Source organism: Neocloeon triangulifer, unplaced genomic scaffold, assembly GCF_031216515.1.
Source record: "Neocloeon triangulifer isolate White Clay Creek 2 clone unplaced genomic scaffold, ASM3121651v1 ptg000017l, whole genome shotgun sequence".
Taxonomy (NCBI): domain Eukaryota; kingdom Metazoa; phylum Arthropoda; class Insecta; order Ephemeroptera; family Baetidae; genus Neocloeon; species Neocloeon triangulifer.
Window position 1 is genome coordinate 6220426 of NW_026775559.1, and position 23127 is coordinate 6243552.

Below are 23127 nucleotides of genomic sequence, written 5' to 3' on the forward strand. Positions count from 1 at the left end.
TATGGAAAAATTGATTCACTTCCAAAGAATTTGAATGGCGTGTGCATTTATTTTTTGGGTAGGTGGAAAGGACAGATATATTTTTCCAGACAGACTTAGATTGCCGAAAAGTATTGACCCTTGGAAATGGCAATACTTGCGCGAAAAATACTTTTTATTTCATTGGTGACGAATATTTTGTAAATAATTAGTTTTTATTCTCATTCTGTTTCATACTATTGATAATTGAGAATTAATAATTGTATTTTTTAACGGTATCTCTTTAGAGCAGAATATTTAAAACTTAATTAAAAAAGGTATAAAAATCTCCGAGCTCTAAGTTTGAACAAAATATTATTAAATTACATATTTCTATAAACAAATTAAATATTTTCTAGGATTATTATTATTCATTTGTGTATTGTCTTTAATATTATGCAAAATTTCTATACTTCAAGAATTATTTTGTTTTTGGTAATTAAGATCAACAGTTGGGATAAAATTTATATTTTTCTGATCACAAGATAAATTAATTGTTTTGTTTCAACTAAACACTTTTCTAAACATAAGCTTTGATCATCATTATTTCAAATTTTAAACACACAAATCACTCATCCACGATCTTTGAAAGAGGCAAGGCACAATTTTAGAAAAGATTATTACTATAACCGAAATTTCCATTTAAATATTAATTGAATATCAAATTTGTGTTATATATTAAGATTTTTCATAATATTTTATTATCTTTCTTTCGGCTCAATGACCCGCTGAGCTCAATTCGGTTCACAATAATTAATAGTTACACTCTTTGAAAGGGCATGTGAACGTTTTTCGCCTAACAAAGAATTACAAAGTAGGGAGGTGTTTTGAATCGGCTCTTCCAAACGTGTCGGACAAATAAATTAATGACCGGCGATCGCTCCGGACATAAGCAGCATTAATAATAATAAAATTTCGCAACGGCGTGACTGGCATTCGCATTTACTCTAAGTACGTGCACCTGAGCGCGGGATGATGACATCAGAATTGTGACCCCGCTCAAATTCGCGGAAGCCGTCTAGTGCGTACACCTGACGGGCCGAATTCTGATTTCCACTTGACCGCGTTTGGAGAAACTTCAAAAACCCCTGTCTACGATTTGGCTCAAGTTCTGCTGTGAGAAATATTTTTTGAATTTTTCCTGGGCGACGCGAAATAAAACGCGTGGCGTGCTTGGTGTGAAATCACTTTCTGGAACTCGCCTGTGAATAATTCACCAGCGTCCCGGGAATCGGCGGTGCTTATGCATAAAATGTTAAATTTACGAGAAACCGGGGCATGAATGCACATTCCGGGAAAGGCGCCGCCTGCTTGCGGTCGACAGGCGCACCAAGTGGTTTTGTAAGTTTTCTTCATAACAAGTCGCTCGTGGGGCAAGAAAAGGAAAATTTGCTGGGCAGAAGACTTTTTTGAAATGCCAATAAATGTAAGAAGAAAAATTGTATTCATGGTGCAAGACGATGGGGCTCTCGGCAGCCAATCAATTAGCTGAGAACTCGCCGATCCACGTTTGCGCTCAAACACACATAATACGTCTAGAAAATAACAAGTAAAAAAATGTTTATTGCAGGCCAGTTATTGTTGCTGCGGTTCTATTTTTTGCTGGCAGCGTCACGCATCTTGCTCTCTCTCCTCTAATTATCGGCCGCTGGAGATAAATAATGGCTCGTTATTTTTAGAAATTTCTAATTATTTTAAATTTGCTTAAGGTAAAGTTTAATACAATGCAGACGGATTTTAAATTTCTGTCCTGGTTATTACCACTTTGAACAAAGTAGGCGATTTTAATTTATTGCCTATTCTGTAGCAATAGGTTGGTAACCTAATTTTTCCATCCCCACCTGCGTAGCCATGATTGTTTATGTTGCTGTGAGCTATAGGAGAATATGCACAACTAGGTTGCAATTTCTTCCCCTATGGAGAAATAAAAATTTTGTTACGCGTTCTTCATCCCCTATTACTAGAAACATGAACTCTCATTTCATATCAAATGAATTTTAATACATAAATCTAACTATAAAATATTTTTTTAAATTTCTAGTGATTTTCATTGTGAGCATTAATCAGGCAGATGAGAAAACCGTCAAAACCGTCTATTAGTTTTCCTCTTTTTCAGACAATTTAGTTGCAAATTTTCCTCATACTTTATCAAGAAACTACTGCCCAAATTCATAATTTCTTACATAACAAATAATAATAATTATTATTTATGCTCAATGCAAAACTCAAAATAATTTTATGTAGTAAGCAACACTTAATATTGAAAGCACATGTACCATTGCAGAATTCCATAATTAATTATTAATTGCTTTTGATGTGGAAATTTGGAACTAGAGCATTCAATTTCTACCAGCAGAACCCACTTGAAAAGCAGCCCCATGAGCGAAAACAGCGCCGCCCTTGGTGCTGTAATGGAGGTTGGTGGTGAAATTTCCGAGAAGGCGCGGGGACTGAACAGAGCTCGAGGCTCGATAGGATCTTCAGAGAAGGAAGCAGGGCTGACAGGGACTCAGCGTATTCAACAAGATGCGTGAGCCACGGCACCGTTGACAAGGAAAATAATGCGGCTTTGCCTTTCTAAGAAGACGGGGGTTCTCGAATTAAATTATATTTAAGGGTGAGTGCAATAATATATTGCATCACTTTATTTTCTTGAATTGGGGTCTAAAATTTACAATTTTTTTTACATTAATTGTGCACAAATTTTAGAAGATAAAAAATATCTGTGAAAGAACAAATGCGGCCGCGCGTTTCTGTGGATGAATTTTATAATTTGGACCATAAAAGTGTGTTTAAGGTAATTACAGGTGGGGTTATTAGAGGTAATAATATAATTGCAAAAGCAGCTGGAGGAATGGGCAGCAATCTCTGCAGCCGTATTTGGCTCGAGACTCATCCGCGCCGCCGTTGAAGTTCGCGGAAAATAATTCGAGTCGATTGTTTTCCCGGCGTTCATTACGCGCGGCTTTTAAATTGTTTCTGCGTAAGTGCCTCAATTCGCAGCCTGCCTTGACTTCGGCGCGGGCAATTAAAAATAATAATCACGCCGGACGCAAGAGAGGGAGAAGCGAGTCGGAGAGAGAAAAAAGTAAGAAGTATAAAGCCGGTGGAAAAAAATCGGCGGTGCTGCTGCAGACGAAAGAGTTTTGTTGAGCGGCAGCACTGGCCTAATTACCGCAATTCGGACTCAGCCTGCGAGCTGAATAATAAAAGTCGCACGTAAATTGACTGATGCTGAACACACACGCCGGCAAGCAGAGAGGAAACAAGTGGGAGAGAAAAAACAACAGGATGTCAACGTTTTGCCGAGAAATCTAATCATAAATTGCTTACGGAACTTTTGTACAAAGATAATCAATTAACATTATCAAATTTTGTAATAAATCTTTCAGATGTATGGTCCTTTTTACAATTTATTTTTATGCACTTCAACTTAAGTAAACATTTCATGCTCAGTAAAAGGTAGAAGGGTAAGGTAAAGAAATTAAAACAGGACCGTAAATTATTTTGATTATTACAATTTTTTGAGTAAAAAAATGTTTATAATAATGTTTTTGTTTTTAATTTGCACAAAAATCTAATTTTTTTTACTTTTATTTAAAATCATATGTTCCACGTTTAATTTAATTCAATTCATAACGAAACACACAGTGGCAATAAGTATAGCAAAGTAAACAAGAAAGTTTGTGTAAAAGCTGTAGCAAGCATAATATATTAATGATATTACACCACCGCTGTGCTGCAATTTCCTTGTTTACTTCCGAGAAGTCAAGAGGAGCTCTTGAAGCACTCGCGTGTACCCCTTCAGAAATAATTGTTCAAGACTCTGCGTAGGAGAGTGATTTGATGCAGGGATGGCGCACAGAAAAATGTAAATCACAGAGGGAAAATACAATTTTGCATGCGTTGGAGTGGCGACACATAATTAAAATTTCCGAGAAACCACCCTGCAAGTGAGGAAATCTTCCTGGAAATGTAAGCAGCAGGCTCTTGAATAAAGCAAAATTGTAAAGGGAAAAATAATAACAGAGGCTCAACTTGAGTGAGCATAGACTCCATCTTTCACAATTCTGTGGGGGTAAAATTGCGTAGGAGTAAAGTAGCCAAATTTTATATAATGGAAAGGACTTGGCGCAGTTTTCCCATTATCAAGGGAAAGTTTAAATTAAGTTACAAGCGCCAGAAATATGGAAAAATTTGCAAGATGTCAGAACTTGCTGATGTTTTCTCAAATCAGAGTACTCGCTCCTGCTAAAGATTTCTACTTGTTCATGGCAAAAGCAAAATTTCTATAGTTTCAAATTCTAATTCTAATGGCCCAATGCCTCCTCCCCTCCTGACAAAAAAATTTGTTTTAAATTTCGTTGTCTATAAAACTGTCAGAAATTGGTAAAAATGGCGAGATTACATTTCATCATCTTTGAAGTATTTGAACAGAAAAAAGGAAGTTTAAAATTTAAACGTTTTTTTTTCTTTCCTCATGTGCTTGCAAAGGCGCTAGCAAAAACGCAGCGCTCTCTCTTCTCTCTCTCTCTCTCTCTCTCTCTCTCTCTCTCTCTACACAAAGGTGAAAAAGCAATTATTTGCATTTTAACCAAATACAATCTTCAGCGGAAGATTCTGCGCCCCGAGGTGAAAAGCTGTGTACGTCATAGGACGAGTGAATATAGGATTTGCGCGTGCCTTAAATTTTGTGGAAATGTCAATCGAGTGGGAAATTCTTGGAAAAATCTTTCACGGTCAGATCAATAAAGTGCGCGTCGCACTTCATCAACCCTATTTTACTTTTGAAATGGATAGGATTTGTTGTATCGCATACATATCGCGTTACATATTCATTCTTTCTGCTACTCAAAAAAATTTTAATGGCATAAATAAATTTTGATATTGATCTGAAATTTTCTTTAATTATAGGTAGAATTAAAAAAAAATTAAAAGGAAAGCATGGGTATTTAGGCGTAAGAAAACTTTTGATTAAAATATAGAATAATCACCTTTTTTCTCTCATTGTCAGTGTCTCTTTTTTAGTGGTTCGTACATATACAAGTTGAAAGTTCAAATTTACGCTATTGTTGTTTAAAAACGAGCAAGAGGAAATAAATCTTGAAATATATTGGAGTATTTATCCCAGTTCCAGTCTTTTTAGAACAGCAGAAACAACCCTGGCCGCTGTTAGGATTTCTCAGAATTCGTCATGGCGCCGGTCGATAAATCTGGTGCTCATGTTTTTAGTGGGCGATAGGAAAAACTATATCAAAGTGCAAAAACAGCACATAATAATGTCATTACTCTACCTATTTTAATGTCAATTTATCAAAAAGAATATAAGGGCATTTCCAAGCTAATTTATTTTAGTAAAAAGCAATCAGCGGTGCATAATATACATACTTCATTCAGTTCGTATACTGGTGGTGTTTCTCATTATATCGTGTACACATATTTTTTTAGCTTTATTATTTTGGATTAATTTTTTGGATGTTTCATTTTTATTCACCAAAGCATACTTTATTTGAGAAATGAGCCAATCCATCCGCAAATTCCGGAATGGATTTAAGTCATGGTATCAATATCGCAAAACCATAATATTGATGAGGATGTATGACAATTTTAATAAAATAATTTTTCAAAAGGCAAATATTTACAATTTAAAAAAATTATTTTAATGTTTTTTTTTTAATTGATCATTTTGTGCAAATAATAGTTGTAATAGTTTCGTTAATTTCCTTTTAAAACTTTAATTTTCAATATTTTTAAACATATTAGAGCAACGTGATTTACCGCAATGATGACAATAACTCATAATCTGATACGAAAATATTAAAATTTAAAACTGATAGTTAGGTATGGATAGATAATAATTCGCACACAAAATTTTGCACCATTTCTGGCCAACGTGCGTGGTCAGTCTGTCTGTGACTTTTATTACAGAGTTTGCAGTGATTCAATTTAGTTGTCGGCGCGTTTGAATAAATTATTATTCGTGTATGAGCCTAAATTTTGCAGCAACACAGCTTCATCAATGCGGCGCACAGCACAGAGCGCACGGAAGGAGGGGGCTATGACGATGAGGACCTTCCAAGAATTGTTATTATTAACGAGAGAGAGCAGGGAAGGAGAAGCGCGCTGATTACACGCTGCTTGTCGTTTCCATGTAAATTGTGTTTGACAGTCGCAATAGTGCTTTTGCTGCAAATGATTGATTGCGATTGAGACCTTTGATGACATGTTTTGGTTTCTAGGAATGCATGTGATGGGCTTCATTTTGTAATAGTTGATTAGTAAAAAAGTTCAAATACATTAATGCAAAATTTATCAAAATTTGAAAGAAATTCATTGATATACTTATTACTCTAAATTCTCTTTAAATAAACTATAATACAAAAGTTCAATTTGGAGTTAGTTTTACAGAAAAAAAGTATGAAAAATATACCCTGTGATCCTAGCTTTTCAACGCCGCAGCCCTATCATGTATTCATGGATTTATTATTTTACTTCAGATATTAATATGCTTAAGCTTAATTAAGATATACTAAAAAAAAATACCAAATAAAATTTTCATTTGTTAAAAATTCTTTAGGTTTTTTTTATAAATACGTATAAACTGAAATTGCAGACATTATTATATTTATTTTTGCGGAGTAAGTGAACATTTTTTATTACTTTTTCCCACGGGATTATCCCACTTCCTTTTGGCTGACAGTGAAATATCTTCGAGCAGAGCAGGAGCACACGCTGTGCGATGATAAATAATTTGGCGAGACGCGCCGCTCGAAATTAGCATGCTGGCCGGATAGATTTTTTTTGTGACATCAAAAAGCGCCACATAAATTTTCTAATAATTGAAATTCAAAACGTAGGCATTTCACTGATTTTGCTCGCAAGCAAGCAGTCACATATGCCACGGAGGTTTATGAATATTATGTTGTCGAATGCATTCCACGTTGGCCTGACGGCCTCTGAATTTCAATTCTCTGCTCTCGGGCACAAGTGCTCTAGCTCGGCGCGGGCGCGATCCGATTCGCTTCTGGAAATTGTGAAAGCTGCTGGCTTTACGTTAAAAGTTGCAGAGAAAAATACCTGGAATCAACACGACATGGGAAATTTTCCACTTTTGTTACTCGCAGGACTTTCCTGCTTCGTTAAGGCTCGTCTCCGAGTTGATCAAAGGAATGAAAGTTAATCCACGCCTTTTCGCGTCCCCTTTGACCGAAAAGCATGGCGCCGACGGATTTTGCTCAAAGCTTTTCAAAGTATTTATTAATAATAAGCAGGGATCGCAATTGATTTTTTAAATTTAAGTTCTCCTCCATTGTTTCTGTTGAGCTTGATCGGGGACTAAGTTAATTACTGGTTCGCTTGCCAAATGGACTTGATATTTTTATTTCACGTGACACTCATGGTTCGGCTCTCGGTACTGCAGGCATTAAATAAGTCATAACGTTTGAAAAGGAAATTGATGAGACTACTGAGCAAAAAATTATTATTCATTCCATTAAGCAACAGAAATTTTAGTATCAAGCACCCATGTTCTGATTTATAGTCGTTATTTGTTGAGATTCAATAAAGAAACTTAAAAACAAAATTTACAATTTATGTTGAAAATGGAAGATAGGATAGTCGATTATGATTTATTCAATGGCATTGTAACGCCAGGTGTAACTTAAAATTGCAGAAAGAAGGCTTGAAAATTTTTATGTATTTACGATGACAATGCATTAAGTTTTATTTTTTTTACAATTTTGTTACACATTAAAATTAAAACTATTTTGAATAATCAAATCTAGAAAAAAAATATCTAGGTAAAGAATCTTACTGTGAAGCATTAAAAATAAATTGCTTCACTGACTAAATATAAAATTCTTCTTTGCTATGTTTTTGCTGAAACATTTATGTTATGAACTCAGCAAAAGCAAAAAAAAAAAAAAAAAAACAGGACCTGAGTATGGCCTTTCTGACGCAAAAAATTTGATATAAATTATTAAATTAATTAAACATTTGTCAGGAAAGAAGTTGTTAGAAAAGTAAACATATTTTTCTGCGTCATAATTCACAATTAAACAAAATTCGCACCTAAATGTAAAAAATGGTGAAATGTTGGAAATAAAATCGTGTATTAAAATAAAACCTGTAAAATAATTGAATATCGTTACGCTGAATTGTAAAAATTTAATAATTTTTTACATACAACCAATTTATTTTTAGTCATAAAATTTCAATTATACTCATTACGTGTACAGTAATTTGTGTTTTGAACTTGACCGCATCTGCAAATTTAACGGAAAATCTATTGGGTCACATTGTATAGAGGATGTGCAAGAGCAAATAAAGTACAGTACGTGCACTTGCACGAAATGTGTCAGACACACGCGGTATTCGGAGTGAGTTCGCGAGACAAGATGAGACAAAAAGGGGCCCGTTCGCTGTTTTATTTGACTCGGAGCTGCCTTTTACGGTGCAACTCGCGGGTCCACTTTTTTCGCTCGGATATAAATTCATCATCTCATTTTAGCAAAGCAGTAGTGTCCACAACAAAACAAGTCTGCTGCCGTCTCGCATTCTGATGACCAGATTCCACTAGTTTCGAGAGGCGGCTTCTTGCACGCGAGACGCGGTCGCGACGATATCATTAAAAGCCGCGTACGCTACTTATTCGCTCGCTGCTCTAGCCATTGTCTCTGCTCTTGATTTTTGCCCCGACACCGATCGCTCACTCGTTTGTATCGTTATTTGTATCGTATTTGCCCCGGCTGCAAAAAGCCACACGAGAGCCTCTCTGCTTGAGTTGTTACCTCGAGTGTCACACTTGCATGCTGTCTGTTCTCCACTTTGCACTTTTTTGCATCTCGCGCCGCGACGAAAATGGCAAATAGCATTTCAAATTAGCGCAGAGAAAATCCGTTCTGTTATGACGGCGTGCAGTAAGTTTCAACGGATTTAGATGCAACATCAAGAATCTTGAAAAGGTTAAAATATTGTATAATATATTACTTAAAAATATTAAAACAAGACTTACGCTATGCCAATGGCATCCCACATTTATTTCAATCCATTTTTTGTTTGCTCGTTTAGATATTAAATTTGCATTTTTATTTTATTATCATTTTTAAATATTTAAAAAAATGAAACGACGAATGTTTAAAAATAAAATAAAAATGGAATTTATTTAAATTTTTTTCTTGTCTGCTTGGTGGCAAAAAAAAACTCTGTAAAATAAATTATTTTTACTCAATAAAGATTTTTCTATTTCTTTTAATATTGTATAAAATTCAATTTTATACCACTTTAAGTGAAAAAAATTAAATGTCTTCCCACATTGATTAAGATATATCATTACTATTCAATCTCAAAAATTTGCAATGATTTGCAAGTAGCAATAATTATTATAATTCACCACACATATAACAAAACTGACAAGTCATCTCACAAGCTCTGATCTACATACAAAAAACTAACCAATTTAATGCTAAATGTGTTTGTTTTCTTTATAATCATTTTGCGCCAATTTAAATTATTCATTTTTCCAGGCTGCTGGACGCAATGATGATAGATATGTATAGGAGAGACGAGTCCGTCATATCTTATTTAAAATTTCTGCATGAGCAGCTCTTCAGCTTCAGCACGCACACTCATTAACTTATCCACCGCTGTGTGGCCCACTTTCTGTTTCGATTTTTATTCCCGTCAGCAAGTGCTCCTTCTTCTCTTTTACTTTTTGACCCAGCGCACATTCACTTGGGGCTTTGATTGTCAGTTTCCAAGAATACTCCTAGAAATACTTTCTTATACAAAAAGAAAATCACAATTTATTCTAGTTTTGTATAATAAGTTTGGGTTTGATGCAACATATCCGGTGATATAACCTTTGATAAAAAAAGGTAATGCGTGTATAAACGATTACAATCCATCTGAAAAGGCGGAGCTCTGTGTGTGTTTTCCGAATTCCCAGGGCTGGTTGCTGGAATTTCTGGAATCGGCTTTGTGCGACATGCGCGCTTTCCTCCTTGTATTGAGCCTCAAAGTACTGGCGCTTTTTCAATTTCCAACCTGCAGACCTACCAAGAGTTTATTCTGGAGTGAAAATAGCTCTATTTTTATTCATTGCAATAAAAAGCACATCTTGTGGGAATGTTGTACTACTTGTGTAGTTATTTTCCTTTATAAAAAGTAATTACGTTGTTGAAAAAAAAAAAAAAACCATTTTTCCTAGATTTCAATTTCTAAGGAAAAAATATTTTAGAGAGAGCAATTAGTATTTTTGGAAAAGGTCTGACAAAACAATTGCACTGCAATTGAAAAGCTTCTCAGAATTCGCAGCAATATAACGCAATTTACAAAACAGCGCGGCTTCCAATTTTGTGAGTTTCACAAATTGTCTGCTCAGATAATGAGATCGGCTAACAGAAAACACGCATAGCTCTATGTGTCTATACGTGATAAATATAATTGTCCGTTTTAATCACTGTATGCAATAAAGATTCTCCACACGCGCTGTCACCACTCTCGTTCTCCTAATTGCCCCTTCTTTTGCCGGGCAATAAACCACAAAAATTCATTTCACGGGAATTTTTCATACCCATGACCCATTAATTGCTTTTCAAGTGTAAATTCAGTGTGGGTAAAATTCGTGAAAATAATTTCAGATAAAACTGTGGTTCCAGAAAAATGATTATATTTCTTTACGGTTTTGGAAATTTTTGGATCAGCTCCCTATTCAAGATCAGCTTTCTTTTATTCAAAAGCGTGGACCTGTAACGAGGAAACTATCAAGATTTTATGACTTCATCACCACATTTTATGGCCTCTCGGAGCAAATTTCCCGACGGTTTTCGGGAAAGGCTCCAGTAAGAGGAAAAATTCCTCCAAAGAGGCGAAAAAGAGCTGCGCCGCTTGCATGACTCTAATTGTCGCCGCGGCGCGTTTATTTATTTCTCTCTCTATATATTTTCTCGATCACGTGATCGCGCGTTGCTACTGCTGCCGCTTCACATAATATTATATGTATTTGTGTGTACGCGCGAGTGTGTTTTAACTCTTCCACCGGCAGTGCTGCTGTTACGTTTTCCAGGTATAATTATGATTTAATAGGTGGTACCACTTTTCTCCGAAACAATCTTCGCCTTTTATTATACCTTCCTTTTAGACAGAAAGGAAAAAGTTTTCGTACGCGCCGCTCGTCTTCTCCTCTCGGCAGCTTTAGTGGTCGACTACCTGTGTGTGGTTTTCTTATTCCTCTGCTTGTTTCTATAACTTTTGCCAGAAAAGAATTAACACCGCGTTTCCTGCAGGGCAATTTTAGCTTTCAGGCGTTCTAATGAGTTGTTTGGCTTCAAAGTACAAATTAAATGCGGCTAATCCAAACGAGGAAAGCTCAAAACGGGCTGAAAACTTTGAGGGAGGTTTTTGTGCGGGTTTCCTTATAGTCAAGGAAAGTGATCTCATTGTTTAGCTAAACGGAGAGGCACTATGAATATTTTATTAAAGCTAAATTTTGCTTTACTGAAAACTAAAATTAAAAATAAGGGAAATAAACTTAGAAACGCTTAGAAAGAAAAATATTTTATTAAACGTATTAAGTAAAACTACTGGCTGAGAGAAATGTTTAGTGTTTGGATTCAATATTATCATTAAAATTTTTAGATAACCAATCAATTAGAAATAGAACAGTGCCGTTTTTAGAAAACATTTTCTATGATTTCTATTTAATTTATCATAGTGATAATAGAATCAAACGTGTATTAATAAATTTGAAATGGTTTTTTTTTGTAGTTTAATTGGTTAAAATATTTGGATCTTTTAATTGAGATCGGGGTTTTGATAAAAATTTGTTTGTGGTTTCTGCCTTTGTGGTTAACCTATAAGAACAGATATAATTTTACATTTTTGGAGCTGCAAAATTTCGTCCTTGACGATATAAGTTAAATTCATAATATTAAAATTATTAATATACACTAGTTCAATAATGCATTATAGGTTACTTATATAAAAATAGTCAGCAATGTTAAAATCTTAAAAATGTAAATAAGGGTTGTGAATTTGAGTACATTTTTTTGTTAAAAAATAATTCCTGCTCTCCTGCTGCCGCAAGAAAAAAATATTTTTTCAAATATATATTATCTAATTTTTCTAATAAAAGTATACCTCATGATTATGAAAAAATCCCATAGCAAACAAAAGGGATCAATTTCCTTCAATTTTAGATTCGTTCGAAGTCATTAAAATGATTACTTGCGGCCTTGAGTCGAACATATACACCAATTTGCTCCGGCCATATATACCCGCAACAGCACGCTCTGTCTTATTCAAGAGGCGGGCAAGCCAGCAAGAATCGCTGCATGCGTTTTAATAGCAGTAATATGCGATGCGAAAAGTGGAAAATGATTGTTTTCTCGGAATTTATGCATGTGTGCCGTTTTCATCATCGAAGAGAGCGGCTTCTCAGCAGCAGCAACACGGCGGCGGCGGGCCCTCAGCTCTCTCTTGAAAATGGAAGAAAATCATAAGAGACTCTCCTCGCTCATATACAGGTGCCGATAAACCAGTATTTTTGTTTTACAACTCACGTAGCAGAAATTAAAAAAGACGCATAGACGAAAAAAGCAGCGCTTGATTGCTTCTGGAAATTTAGCCGTTTTCGCCTGTTCAGAAAAGGTCACTCGCAATTATTACGATTATTATTACTAAAAGAGCGAGTCGCTCTCTTTCTCTGTTGTTAATTACCGCCGAGGTGGTCTCTCTCGGCGCGCACACCGACAAAAAGCGGCCCCCTCATGCCAAAATCGGAATTCCAAAAATCCGGCGCCCCTGCCTCGCAGGCTCACCGCAGCACGCCCTGCCAAACGAGGAAATTCGTTATCGCGCTTCTAAGAAAGAACACGCGTGATGGGGTGGGAAATTGTTTTTATGCTGGAATTGATAACGCAAAAATTTTCAAACGAATGTCACATGTCAATTAGGCGAGTTCTCGGTACCATTAAAATTTTTGATAATTATTATTCCCACAGGGACAGTATATAGGTTTCATATTTATTTTTGAAAACGTTTCCAGGTATTTCCAGGAAGAACGGAAATTACCGAAATACGCGAAACTTTCCTCGTTCTCTGTGGTATGAAATTTCTGCAAATAAACCATGAAGTTTTGCTACAGTTGCAGTAGCGTGTGTATCAACATTATAATCAGCTCTCTCATCACACCCAGTGCTCGGGATAATTATTTCCAAGAAAGGGACTTAGGCACCTGCTAGCTTGGTGCTGCTAAAGCCGTTCCAACACAATCCCTCAATTAAACTCTAATCAAAATAATGAAATGAGCGTTGACAGCATCGTCAATGGTTACCAGAGGATATACAAATTTTATTTTATTATTTTATCTTTTTCCTCTAATAAAATATAGTACCACATTGTGTAGGTTGAATTAATTAAATTTTATCGTGAAATTTTGAGAAGCCAAAATCAATTTAAAATAATTTTAACCAGAGATGGCGCAACGGCTTTTTTGCCGGTTTCCTTGTTTCCAGGAATAGCGAAGAGGCCAATTTAAATTGTCCCTTTAATCACGAGTTTTTTCTTTTTGCCATCGGCGCAAGACCGAATTTCAATTAAAATAATCAGCTAAATATTTCATTGCATTTTGAATTGCTGCGCTTGGAAACCGCCCAGGAGTGCCAAATCAATACGACATGAGGCTCGGAAGGATTCCTGGAATCTGAGGCGTCGATGCATTTGCCGTGAACTCGTTTTCCTGCTGCTGGCAGCGCTACTTTCCTGGTTCGCCAGGCCGCCGCGAACAATAATGCTAACTCCGCGTGTGTGCATTATTATAAACACACACCTCGCTCACCCAGCAACAGGCGATCGAAACTCAATAATGTACAATGAAAAATGCATGCAATACAGCTAATGGATGATTGGCAGCAATTAACGTGCGTTTGAATATAAAAATTAATTATTGAAAAGGAATATTTTAGTGAAACATAAATGTTTTAATTTTGTATATCATTATTTTGGATAAAATTAACTGACAGCAATAACAATCACAAGTTTAATAAAAAATTTTTAATCAATTTTAAAGTTCAAAAAATTGTAAATTTTGTTCGTTTAAATTTATTATATTTTGTCTTTTATTTAACGAAATAATTTTAATAAACAACTTATTACAAAATAATTTTGTTGAAACTTCACCAATGCAAAGTTAAAATAATATTACTTTTATATTTTTTTACATAAAAATATTTTTACCAAGTTTCTAATTTAATTTTTTGGTCATCAGATCTCAACATGCAAATGCACACTCTTGGCGCTGCCATATATTTACGCTTATCACTTCTACTTGTTTTGTGGGAAAACACTAGAGTGAGGCGCGCACACCACACCTTTGCTAGCAGCACTGACGAGTTCGCGGAACGCGTCCAGGAAGGAAATTGCAGCTAAAACATTGACATGAAAGCGCTCTGCGCGCTCACTTACAATAGACCTCTGGTTTTGACATTACATAGATCAGATAATCTGCAATTTGAAATCCGCGGTGACACGAATATGTGCTCCCTTTTCGTTCGCCCTTTTTAATGCACCGCAAAGCATTCCGCGAATTAAAAGGCGATTCTTTTAATTTGCATGATGACGTCTTTTTCGACTTCGACGAATAATCGTGAATGAAAAGTAACATCAAAGAAAGACATAATTATATTAGAACAACTGGGTCAATCGTTCATACCACGGGTGAGTAAATCAACTCAAAGAAGAAGCTTTCTGACATACGTGAATCCCGCACGCCGCAAGGCCAAGGAAAAGAAAGGATACAATGAGGAAAAGTTTGCTCTCAAAATATGGCATGTGAATAGCAATTCATTTCGGCACAGCTTACTTAAAATAAGCAAAATAATTCTTCAAGTGTTTTTTATTATAACAATTTTGTAGCCAATAAGAATTTCTTATGGAGAAATAGTTATGTTCCTTTTTTTTAGATTTGCCAAATAAATAAAAATCTTTCAAAATTAACAAAAACTTTATATACTTTTTCCTAACGTAATTGCATCAAATTATTTATCACGAGGATAACGAGGACATGTGCCAATTCCCACGCAAAAAAAGTTACACTTGTTGCTTCATAAGAAATTTAATAGTTTATAAGGAATATTGGGATATTTAATTAAAATTATGAAATACACAAATATATCCATCCCTAATACACCCTGCCTTCCTTTTATTTTGCGTGTGACTTTATCATCATTTCACTCGAGTGCCGTGTGTAAATGCGAGAGCAGCAAGCAGAGAAAGAGAAGAAAGAAAAGCGGAGTGTGTGTGTGCCGGTGAGCGCCTGCATTTATGCAACCAGCTTCACTTCCAGAGCAGCACGACACACACACCTCCCACCTCTCAATCAGCAAACCACCCAGCTGATAACAGCAGCATAGGTGCCAAGGGCAAAGGCCATTGGCCTCGTGCGGTTTTCGTGTCAGTCGCCTTGCAGACGTCAAGTCTCAAAAGTCGGCGCCGCTCGAGGAGCGAGCGACCGAAATCCTCTCGTCAATTGGAGGTTCCAAATGAATTGTTGGAGTTTCTAACGTAAGTTGAATTATCCGCAAAATCCCTTTTATAAATTTAGAGCGACATAACCCGTTCGGCCTTCTGACCGTTCCATCCCCGATTTTTGTAAGGCAAATTAAACTGACCGAATTTCGCGCACACCCTAGGCGCCCTGCGGGGCCGTTCGATCACCATCAACTGGTCCGGCAACGCAGAGCCGTCCCGGCGTAATTGGGAGCGAAGTGCACGTCGTCCATTGCGTGACTTCTCGCTGCTCATCGGAGTCCGTCACCCTGACTCCCGAGGTCATTCCGCTGCACCCTGTGCAACCCCAGCCTGACTGCAAGCCAGCGCAGTTCAGCTCTCTGCAAGATTTCTGCTCGTCTCTTCACATCATTAAAGCAAGTACAAAACCCCGAACCGAGTGCAAGAAATCGAACTTGTAATATTCGAGTGATTTTCTCCGAGTGCATTCAACTATTATTTTCAAATAATATGTAAATCAATTATTTTCCTACCCATCCTAATTCCTACCTACACAAACAATACAAATTTATAATATTCATGATTTGAATTAATTTACCGATTTTCCATTATTCTCTAATTAAATAATTTTGAATTGAATTTTCACCAAATAAAATCTTTCTTTAATTCTTTTCAAACTGCCGATTTTGATTTGTTTTTCATCTTGGAAAGATCTGAAATTAGTTTTTGAAGTTGTCTGAGTTAATTAAGTTGAGGAAATTAAGCCGAACCTGCGATTAATAGGATTTGATCTAACCCTGACATAGAGTCTAACAAGTCGTTGTTATATGGCGCCCAACTCACTTAATCCCAATTTAATTTGACAAATTAAAGTAAAATTTGTGATCCAGCGAGATCTAGAATATTCTATTCTGTGCTTTGTCTCCGAAAGTTTAGAATTCCAGGGAAATTTACCAAATTCTAGTAGTGCATTTTTGAGTCGGAATTCGCGAGCGTAATTTTTAGCATTCCGCGTGAGCAATTTTGCAGAGAAATTTTTGTCAGAAATTCTTGACATCTGTCAGAAAAACAAGGTTGGCCTCTCGTAAATAGTTTACATTTTGATCGTGTGTAAAAATTCTTTTGTAGAGTAAGACACATTTGTTGTTTGTTTCCGAGTAAACACGATTTTAGAGTCAGAAATTTAAAGATGGATTTGAACATTAATTCTCATGACATGTTTTTGGTGCCCATGCAATTTGATGTTGCGTCTGGTACCGCGATACCAAGTAGATTACCCCCGATTTGTGTCAATTCACGCGTCATGGCTAAGACAATTCCCGTTTCGGAGTGGAATTTGAAGTATGACGGCGATGAACAAAAACTTTCACTTTCTCTTTTCTTGCGAGAAGTAGAGTTAAATTTTGATTCAAGTAACCTGAGTGAAATTGATTTTTGGAACTCAGCAGTTAACCTTTTTGATGGCCCAATTAGAACATGGTTCTTGGCAAACAGACATAAATGGTCGAAATGGTCCGAGTTAGTCCCAGATCTGAAACTAAATTTCCGGCCGGCGAATTATGAGAGCAAATTGTGGGAGCAGTTGCGATCACGTTCTCAGGGTCCCAAAGAGCGAGTGAATATTTATATTGCCAACATGCAATTTATGTTCAGTTTGCTCGATGTGCAGCCCAGTGAGCGAGACAAATTTCTGTTTCTCAGAGCTCGTTTGCACCCAATTTGGCTGTCAAATTTACCGTGGTCGAGTATCGATTCAATCGAGTCGCTGATTAACGAGTCGCTAAAATTAGAGAGCATATTTGATTTGATTCATAGCTATCGCGATCCCGTCCCTCCAGACGATCCCGTTGAGCCAGGTCTAGTTTATAAAAATGATAATCAGTCAGAAATTTTGGATTTGCATGAAAATGGTAGCGAGAGGAGCGCACCAGCGCGTGAGCCAAATGAGCCGCACGGCCCTCCGCCGACGCTTATTTGTGATCCGCACTTGGATGCACACACTGTCGTTAGCGATTTTCCAGACGCCAAAAATTCTCATCATTCCCCTGATCAATGCGAGAATTGCGGAAGTGCGAAAATTGACCCAGCTATTTTAGCGCGTACTTGTTGGAATTGCCGTCGTGTCGGACATCATTATCGGCAATGCACTGTGCGAGTGTGCAATACGTTTTGCATCGGCTGCGGCACGCAAGGCGTATCAAATGTAGATTGCAAAAATGAGAGTTGCCGTCGCAGAGGACGAAAATCTCATTGCTTTGCTCGCGTTCATTTGATTAACACGGCGAGACAAAAATGTTCACGTTCAGGTAGCGATTGGAAACGACACGTGAATAAGATTAGGACCGATGTAATTAGACGCAAACTTGGTGGCATTTTGCTCAAATATAAGCACGAAAATACAAAGTCAAAAAGCGCAAGAGAAAAATCAGAGTCTTCAGAAAATCAAAAAGCAATCTCAGATGACGATCGGATTTTTCTTGAAGTAAAAATATTTGATATTTCTTCTGTTGCACTTTTGGATTCAGGTGCATCTGCTTGTATTTTAGGTGGTCCAGGCAAGCGTTTAATTGACAAATTGAGATTAAAATTGCAAAAATCGAATATTGCCAATGTTGAATTAGCAGATAATTCCAAAAAACCAGTAATTGGAGAAATTGATTTGCCAATTTGTATTGAAGGACAAACTTTTGTAGTAAATTGTTTAGTAGTGCCCGCGGTAGAGCAGAGTTTAATTCTTGGATTAAATTTTTGGTTAAAAACCGGATTTGTTCCCGATGTTTCACGGGGTGAATGGTTCTTTTCCTCTGATGTGGCGCATGAGATTCCGAAAATTTATTCTCTAACGGCGGATGGTGACAAACTTAGCGCGGAGGAGAAAGAAATTCTCGCGAAAACGATCGCCGAGGTTAAGAGCAATTTTCCCAAAGGCTTAGGTCGCACAAATGTAATGGAGCATAAAATTGATACTGGCGATGCAAAACCAGTGAAAACCAAACAGTTTTATATTCAACCTGCTCAATTAAAAATAATGCACGCAGAGCTTGACAAAATGTTAGAGTTAGATGTAATTGAACCGTGCATAAGTCCTTGGTCGAGTCCAGTATTTCTCGTTAATGGCGAAAGTAAAGGTAAAGAGCCGCGATTTGTTGTGGACATGCGTGAAGTAAATAAAGTAACAGTGAGCGACGCGTATGCAGTCCCAATTTTGACAAGCATTTTGGATGGATTAGGTGATGTAAAATTTTTGAGTTCAATTGATTTGAAAAAATCATATTGGCAAATTCCATTAGATTCTGAGAGTAGATTAAAAACAGCATTTTTCATACCTGAAAGAGGTCAGTTTTGTTTCAAAGTAATCCCTTTTGGAGCTAAAAATTCAGGTCCAGGTTTCATGCGAGCAATTGATTTTGTAGTTGCGAAATCTTGGATTAGAAAGTACATAAGGATTTATATTGATGATTGTTTTGTTGCAACCCCAACTTTCAAATTACACATTAAGGTGTTAATTGAATTATTTCGTTTACTCAAAGAAGCCAATTTAACTCCAAATTGGGAGAAATGTAGATTTCTCAGAAAATCAATTAAAATTTTAGGCTACGTGCTTGATGAATTTGGTTTGCACACCGATCCAGACAAAACCGCTTCAATTTTGAACCTTCCTCGTCCCAAAAATTGTACGGAAATCAAAAGATTTTACGGCGCACTTTCGTATTACCGCAGATTGATCCCAAATTTCAGTGTTTTAGCTGAACCCCTCTTGCGACTTCTCAAAAAGAAAATTCCCTTTGCGTGGAATGAAGAGCAAGACGATGCGTTCGTCAAGCTGAAACAGGCCGCTGTTTCAGACACAGTCGTGAAACTGCCAGATTTCAACCGTCCATTTTATTTGCACACTGATGCATCTGATGTTGGAATTTCAGGAGTTTTGACTCAAGTTTTCGATGACGGTGAACACCCAATTTTTTACGTCAGTCGTTTATTAAATGATTCCGAGAGAAATTATATAACAATCCAAAAGGAAGCCCTTGCGATAGTTTGGTCCATTGAGCGATTAGCAGGATATTTAAGTTATAACAAATTTTTTGTTGTTACTGATAATAAGCCTCTAAAATATTTGCAAGACCATAAAAATCCCAAAGGCAGACTTGCGAATTGGAAGTATAAATTACAGGAATTTGATTTTGAAATAATTCACCGCCCTGGCAGATTAAATGTTGTTCCCGATATTTTATCTCGTTCTTTCAATTGTAGTATTAAAGTTTCAGCAATAACTTTGAATACCCCAATTCGTGACACATGGTATTTGAGCATGATAACGCGCGTGAAGGAAAATCCAGCACAATTTCCACTTTTCAAAGTAGTTGATAATAAATTGTATAAATTGAGTAAAAGTTGGAATCCCTTAGATGAAGCCGAATTTAAATTAGTTGTCCCTAAGTGCTCGAGATTAAAGGTTTTTGAAGCAATGCACAATGCCCCTCAATCAGGACATTTTGGATTTTACAAAACATTCAATCGAATTTCAGAACAATTTTATTGGCCCAGAATGCGCGCAGATATTAGCAAATTTGTTTCCCATTGTAAAACGTGTCTAGCACAAAAACCAGTTCAAGCAGCTCCTGCTGGATTAATGAATTCACATCCCGTAAATTCACCTTGGCAAGTTGTGTGCTCAGATATTGTGGGCGAATTTCCGCGTAGCAAAAATGGTCACAAATATGTTCTTTGTTTAGTAGATTTGTTTACAAAATTTTCCATTTTGATTCCCCTGAAAGACGCAAAAGCAAATGCAATTTGTAATTCAATTGAGAAAGTAATTTTTTCGTACGGAGCACCACAATTAATGATTCAGGATAATGCCAAAAATTATTGTAGCAATCAATTTAAAGATTTAGCCAGAAAGTATGATTTTAAACTTCAATTCACACCTCGTTATCACGCGCAAGCAAATCCAACCGAACGAGTAAATCGAGTTTTCGAAACTGTCATGAGATGTTTCATTCAAGATGATCATAGAGAGTGGGACAAATTTTTACCCCACATAGCTTTTGCCATGAATAGTAGCCGACATGAAACTACCACTTTTTCACCCTATTTTTTGTTTATGGGCAGACAGCCAAGTTTTTCAGGTTCAAACGCAATTTCATCCGAGTCAAATTTTGACGACCCAAATCAAGTTAAAAATTATGCAAATCGTTTTCCGAAACTGAAAAAGGTCTATGATTTAGTTAAGCAAAAAATTGCAGACGCTAATCAAAGAAATAAGCATTATTATGACTTGCGTAGACGACCTGGTGATTTTAAATTAGGCGATAAAGTGATGAAAAAGAATTTTGCAATTTCAAATAAAGGCTCAGGCATATCAGCTAAGTTATTACCCTATTTTGTAGGTCCGTTCATTTTGAAAGAGCAAATCGCAGAAAATATTTTTCGATTGGCAGATGAAATTGATGAAAAGAAGGATATAGGAATTTTTCACGTCAAAGACCTTAAAAGGTGTCCAGCACAAAAATAATTTTCCTTCGTAAAATTATTTTAGTGGCGCGGGGAGATATAAGGAATATTGGGATATTTAATTAAAATTATGAAATACACAAATATATCCATCCCTAATACACCCTGCCTTCCTTTTATTTTGCGTGTGACTTTATCATCATTTCACTCGAGTGCCGTGTGTAAATGCGAGAGCAGCAAGCAGAGAAAGAGAAGAAAGAAAAGCGGAGTGTGTGTGTGCCGGTGAGCGCCTGCATTTATGCAACCAGCTTCACTTCCAGAGCAGCACGACACACACACCTCCCACCTCTCAATCAGCAAACCACCCAGCTGATAACAGCAGCATAGGTGCCAAGGGCAAAGGCCATTGGCCTCGTGCGGTTTTCGTGTCAGTCGCCTTGCAGACGTCAAGTCTCAAAAGTCGGCGCCGCTCGAGGAGCGAGCGACCGAAATCCTCTCGTCAATTGGAGGTTCCAAATGAATTGTTGGAGTTTCTAACGTAAGTTGAATTATCCGCAAAATCCCTTTTATAAATTTAGAGCGACATAACCCGTTCGGCCTTCTGACCGTTCCATCCCCGATTTTTGTAAGGCAAATTAAACTGACCGAATTTCGCGCACACCCTAGGCGCCCTGCGGGGCCGTTCGATCACCATCAACTGGTCCGGCAACGCAGAGCCGTCCCGGCGTAATTGGGAGCGAAGTGCACGTCGTCCATTGCGTGACTTCTCGCTGCTCATCGGAGTCCGTCACCCTGACTCCCGAGGTCATTCCGCTGCACCCTGTGCAACCCCAGCCTGACTGCAAGCCAGCGCAGTTCAGCTCTCTGCAAGATTTCTGCTCGTCTCTTCACATCATTAAAGCAAGTACAAAACCCCGAACCGAGTGCAAGAAATCGAACTTGTAATATTCGAGTGATTTTCTCCGAGTGCATTCAACTATTATTTTCAAATAATATGTAAATCAATTATTTTCCTACCCATCCTAATTCCTACCTACACAAACAATACAAATTTATAATATTCATGATTTGAATTAATTTACCGATTTTCCATTATTCTCTAATTAAATAATTTTGAATTGAATTTTCACCAAATAAAATCTTTCTTTAATTCTTTTCAAACTGCCGATTTTGATTTGTTTTTCATCTTGGAAAGATCTGAAATTAGTTTTTGAAGTTGTCTGAGTTAATTAAGTTGAGGAAATTAAGCCGAACCTGCGATTAATAGGATTTGATCTAACCCTGACATAGAGTCTAACAAGTCGTTGTTATAAGTTTATATTATGTATTGAAAGAGGGTTGATATATGGAAACATGAACTAACCATTCGATGCTCCTGTAGCCCCTTGCGCAGCAGTGGATGCTTTTGAACTTGGCCTCGAGGACAAAGTCGGACTTGCCGACCTCCCTGGTGAACTGCAGGCCGGACGCGTTGTGCGTGGCGTTGAAGGCGAACTTGGTGCAGAAGTCCTTGTTGTCCTGAGCGCGCGCCCCCAGCGCCACCCCCAGCGCCAGCACGAGGGCCACCTTGCCGACGATCATCTTCACACGCACATTCTTCGGCACTCACTGCGGCGCGGCGCAGCTGGCCGGACGACCTGCCGTCCTACCTGCCCGCCGCCGCCGATGGAAGGGGATTCCGAGGAAGGCCTTCAAGGTCCAAGTCGCCGGCTGCGGAGCAAGCGCGCTCTGTGCACCTCGCCGCAAACCTCCAGCTTGGCGCCGGCGTCGAACGGGAGCGCCAGCCAAGCTCTTCGAGGCTTGGACGTTGGCTTGGACTATTTTAAAATAATATTGTGCCGGCCTTGTTTTGTTTGTTGATAGCGGTTTCGACGGGTTGATCCTGGATGTATAAAAAAATCGGAAATTTACCAATTCCTAATCAGTATAGGAACTAGATGCATTGCAGACTAATTTTGAAACCGCACACAAAGCGGATGCTTTTTTCTTGAAAAGTTGCATGAGGTTAACATGCACTTATATATATTCAAAGTAACATAATACAAATAAATAAGTTTTTAGCATCATATACTTTTTTTGCAATCATTCTTTAAGAGAAATCAGTGGAAATCAGGAAATTTTTCTACACTGACGTTAAGATTTTTAATT

General features: G+C 37.2%; 1 protein-coding gene across 1 annotated transcript in view; it reads right to left on the bottom strand.

Moving 5' to 3' along the window:
• Positions 1 to 22611, bottom strand: part of LOC132203433 (uncharacterized) — a 30571-nt gene extending 7960 nt beyond the window's left edge. The window contains exon 1 of the mRNA XM_059631231.1: positions 22343 to 22611. Within this exon, the coding sequence (XP_059487214.1) occupies positions 22343 to 22560 (218 nt within the window). The 5' untranslated portion in view covers positions 22561 to 22611. The remainder of the gene's footprint in view (positions 1 to 22342) is intronic.
• Positions 22612 to 23127: the final 516 nt, after the last annotated feature.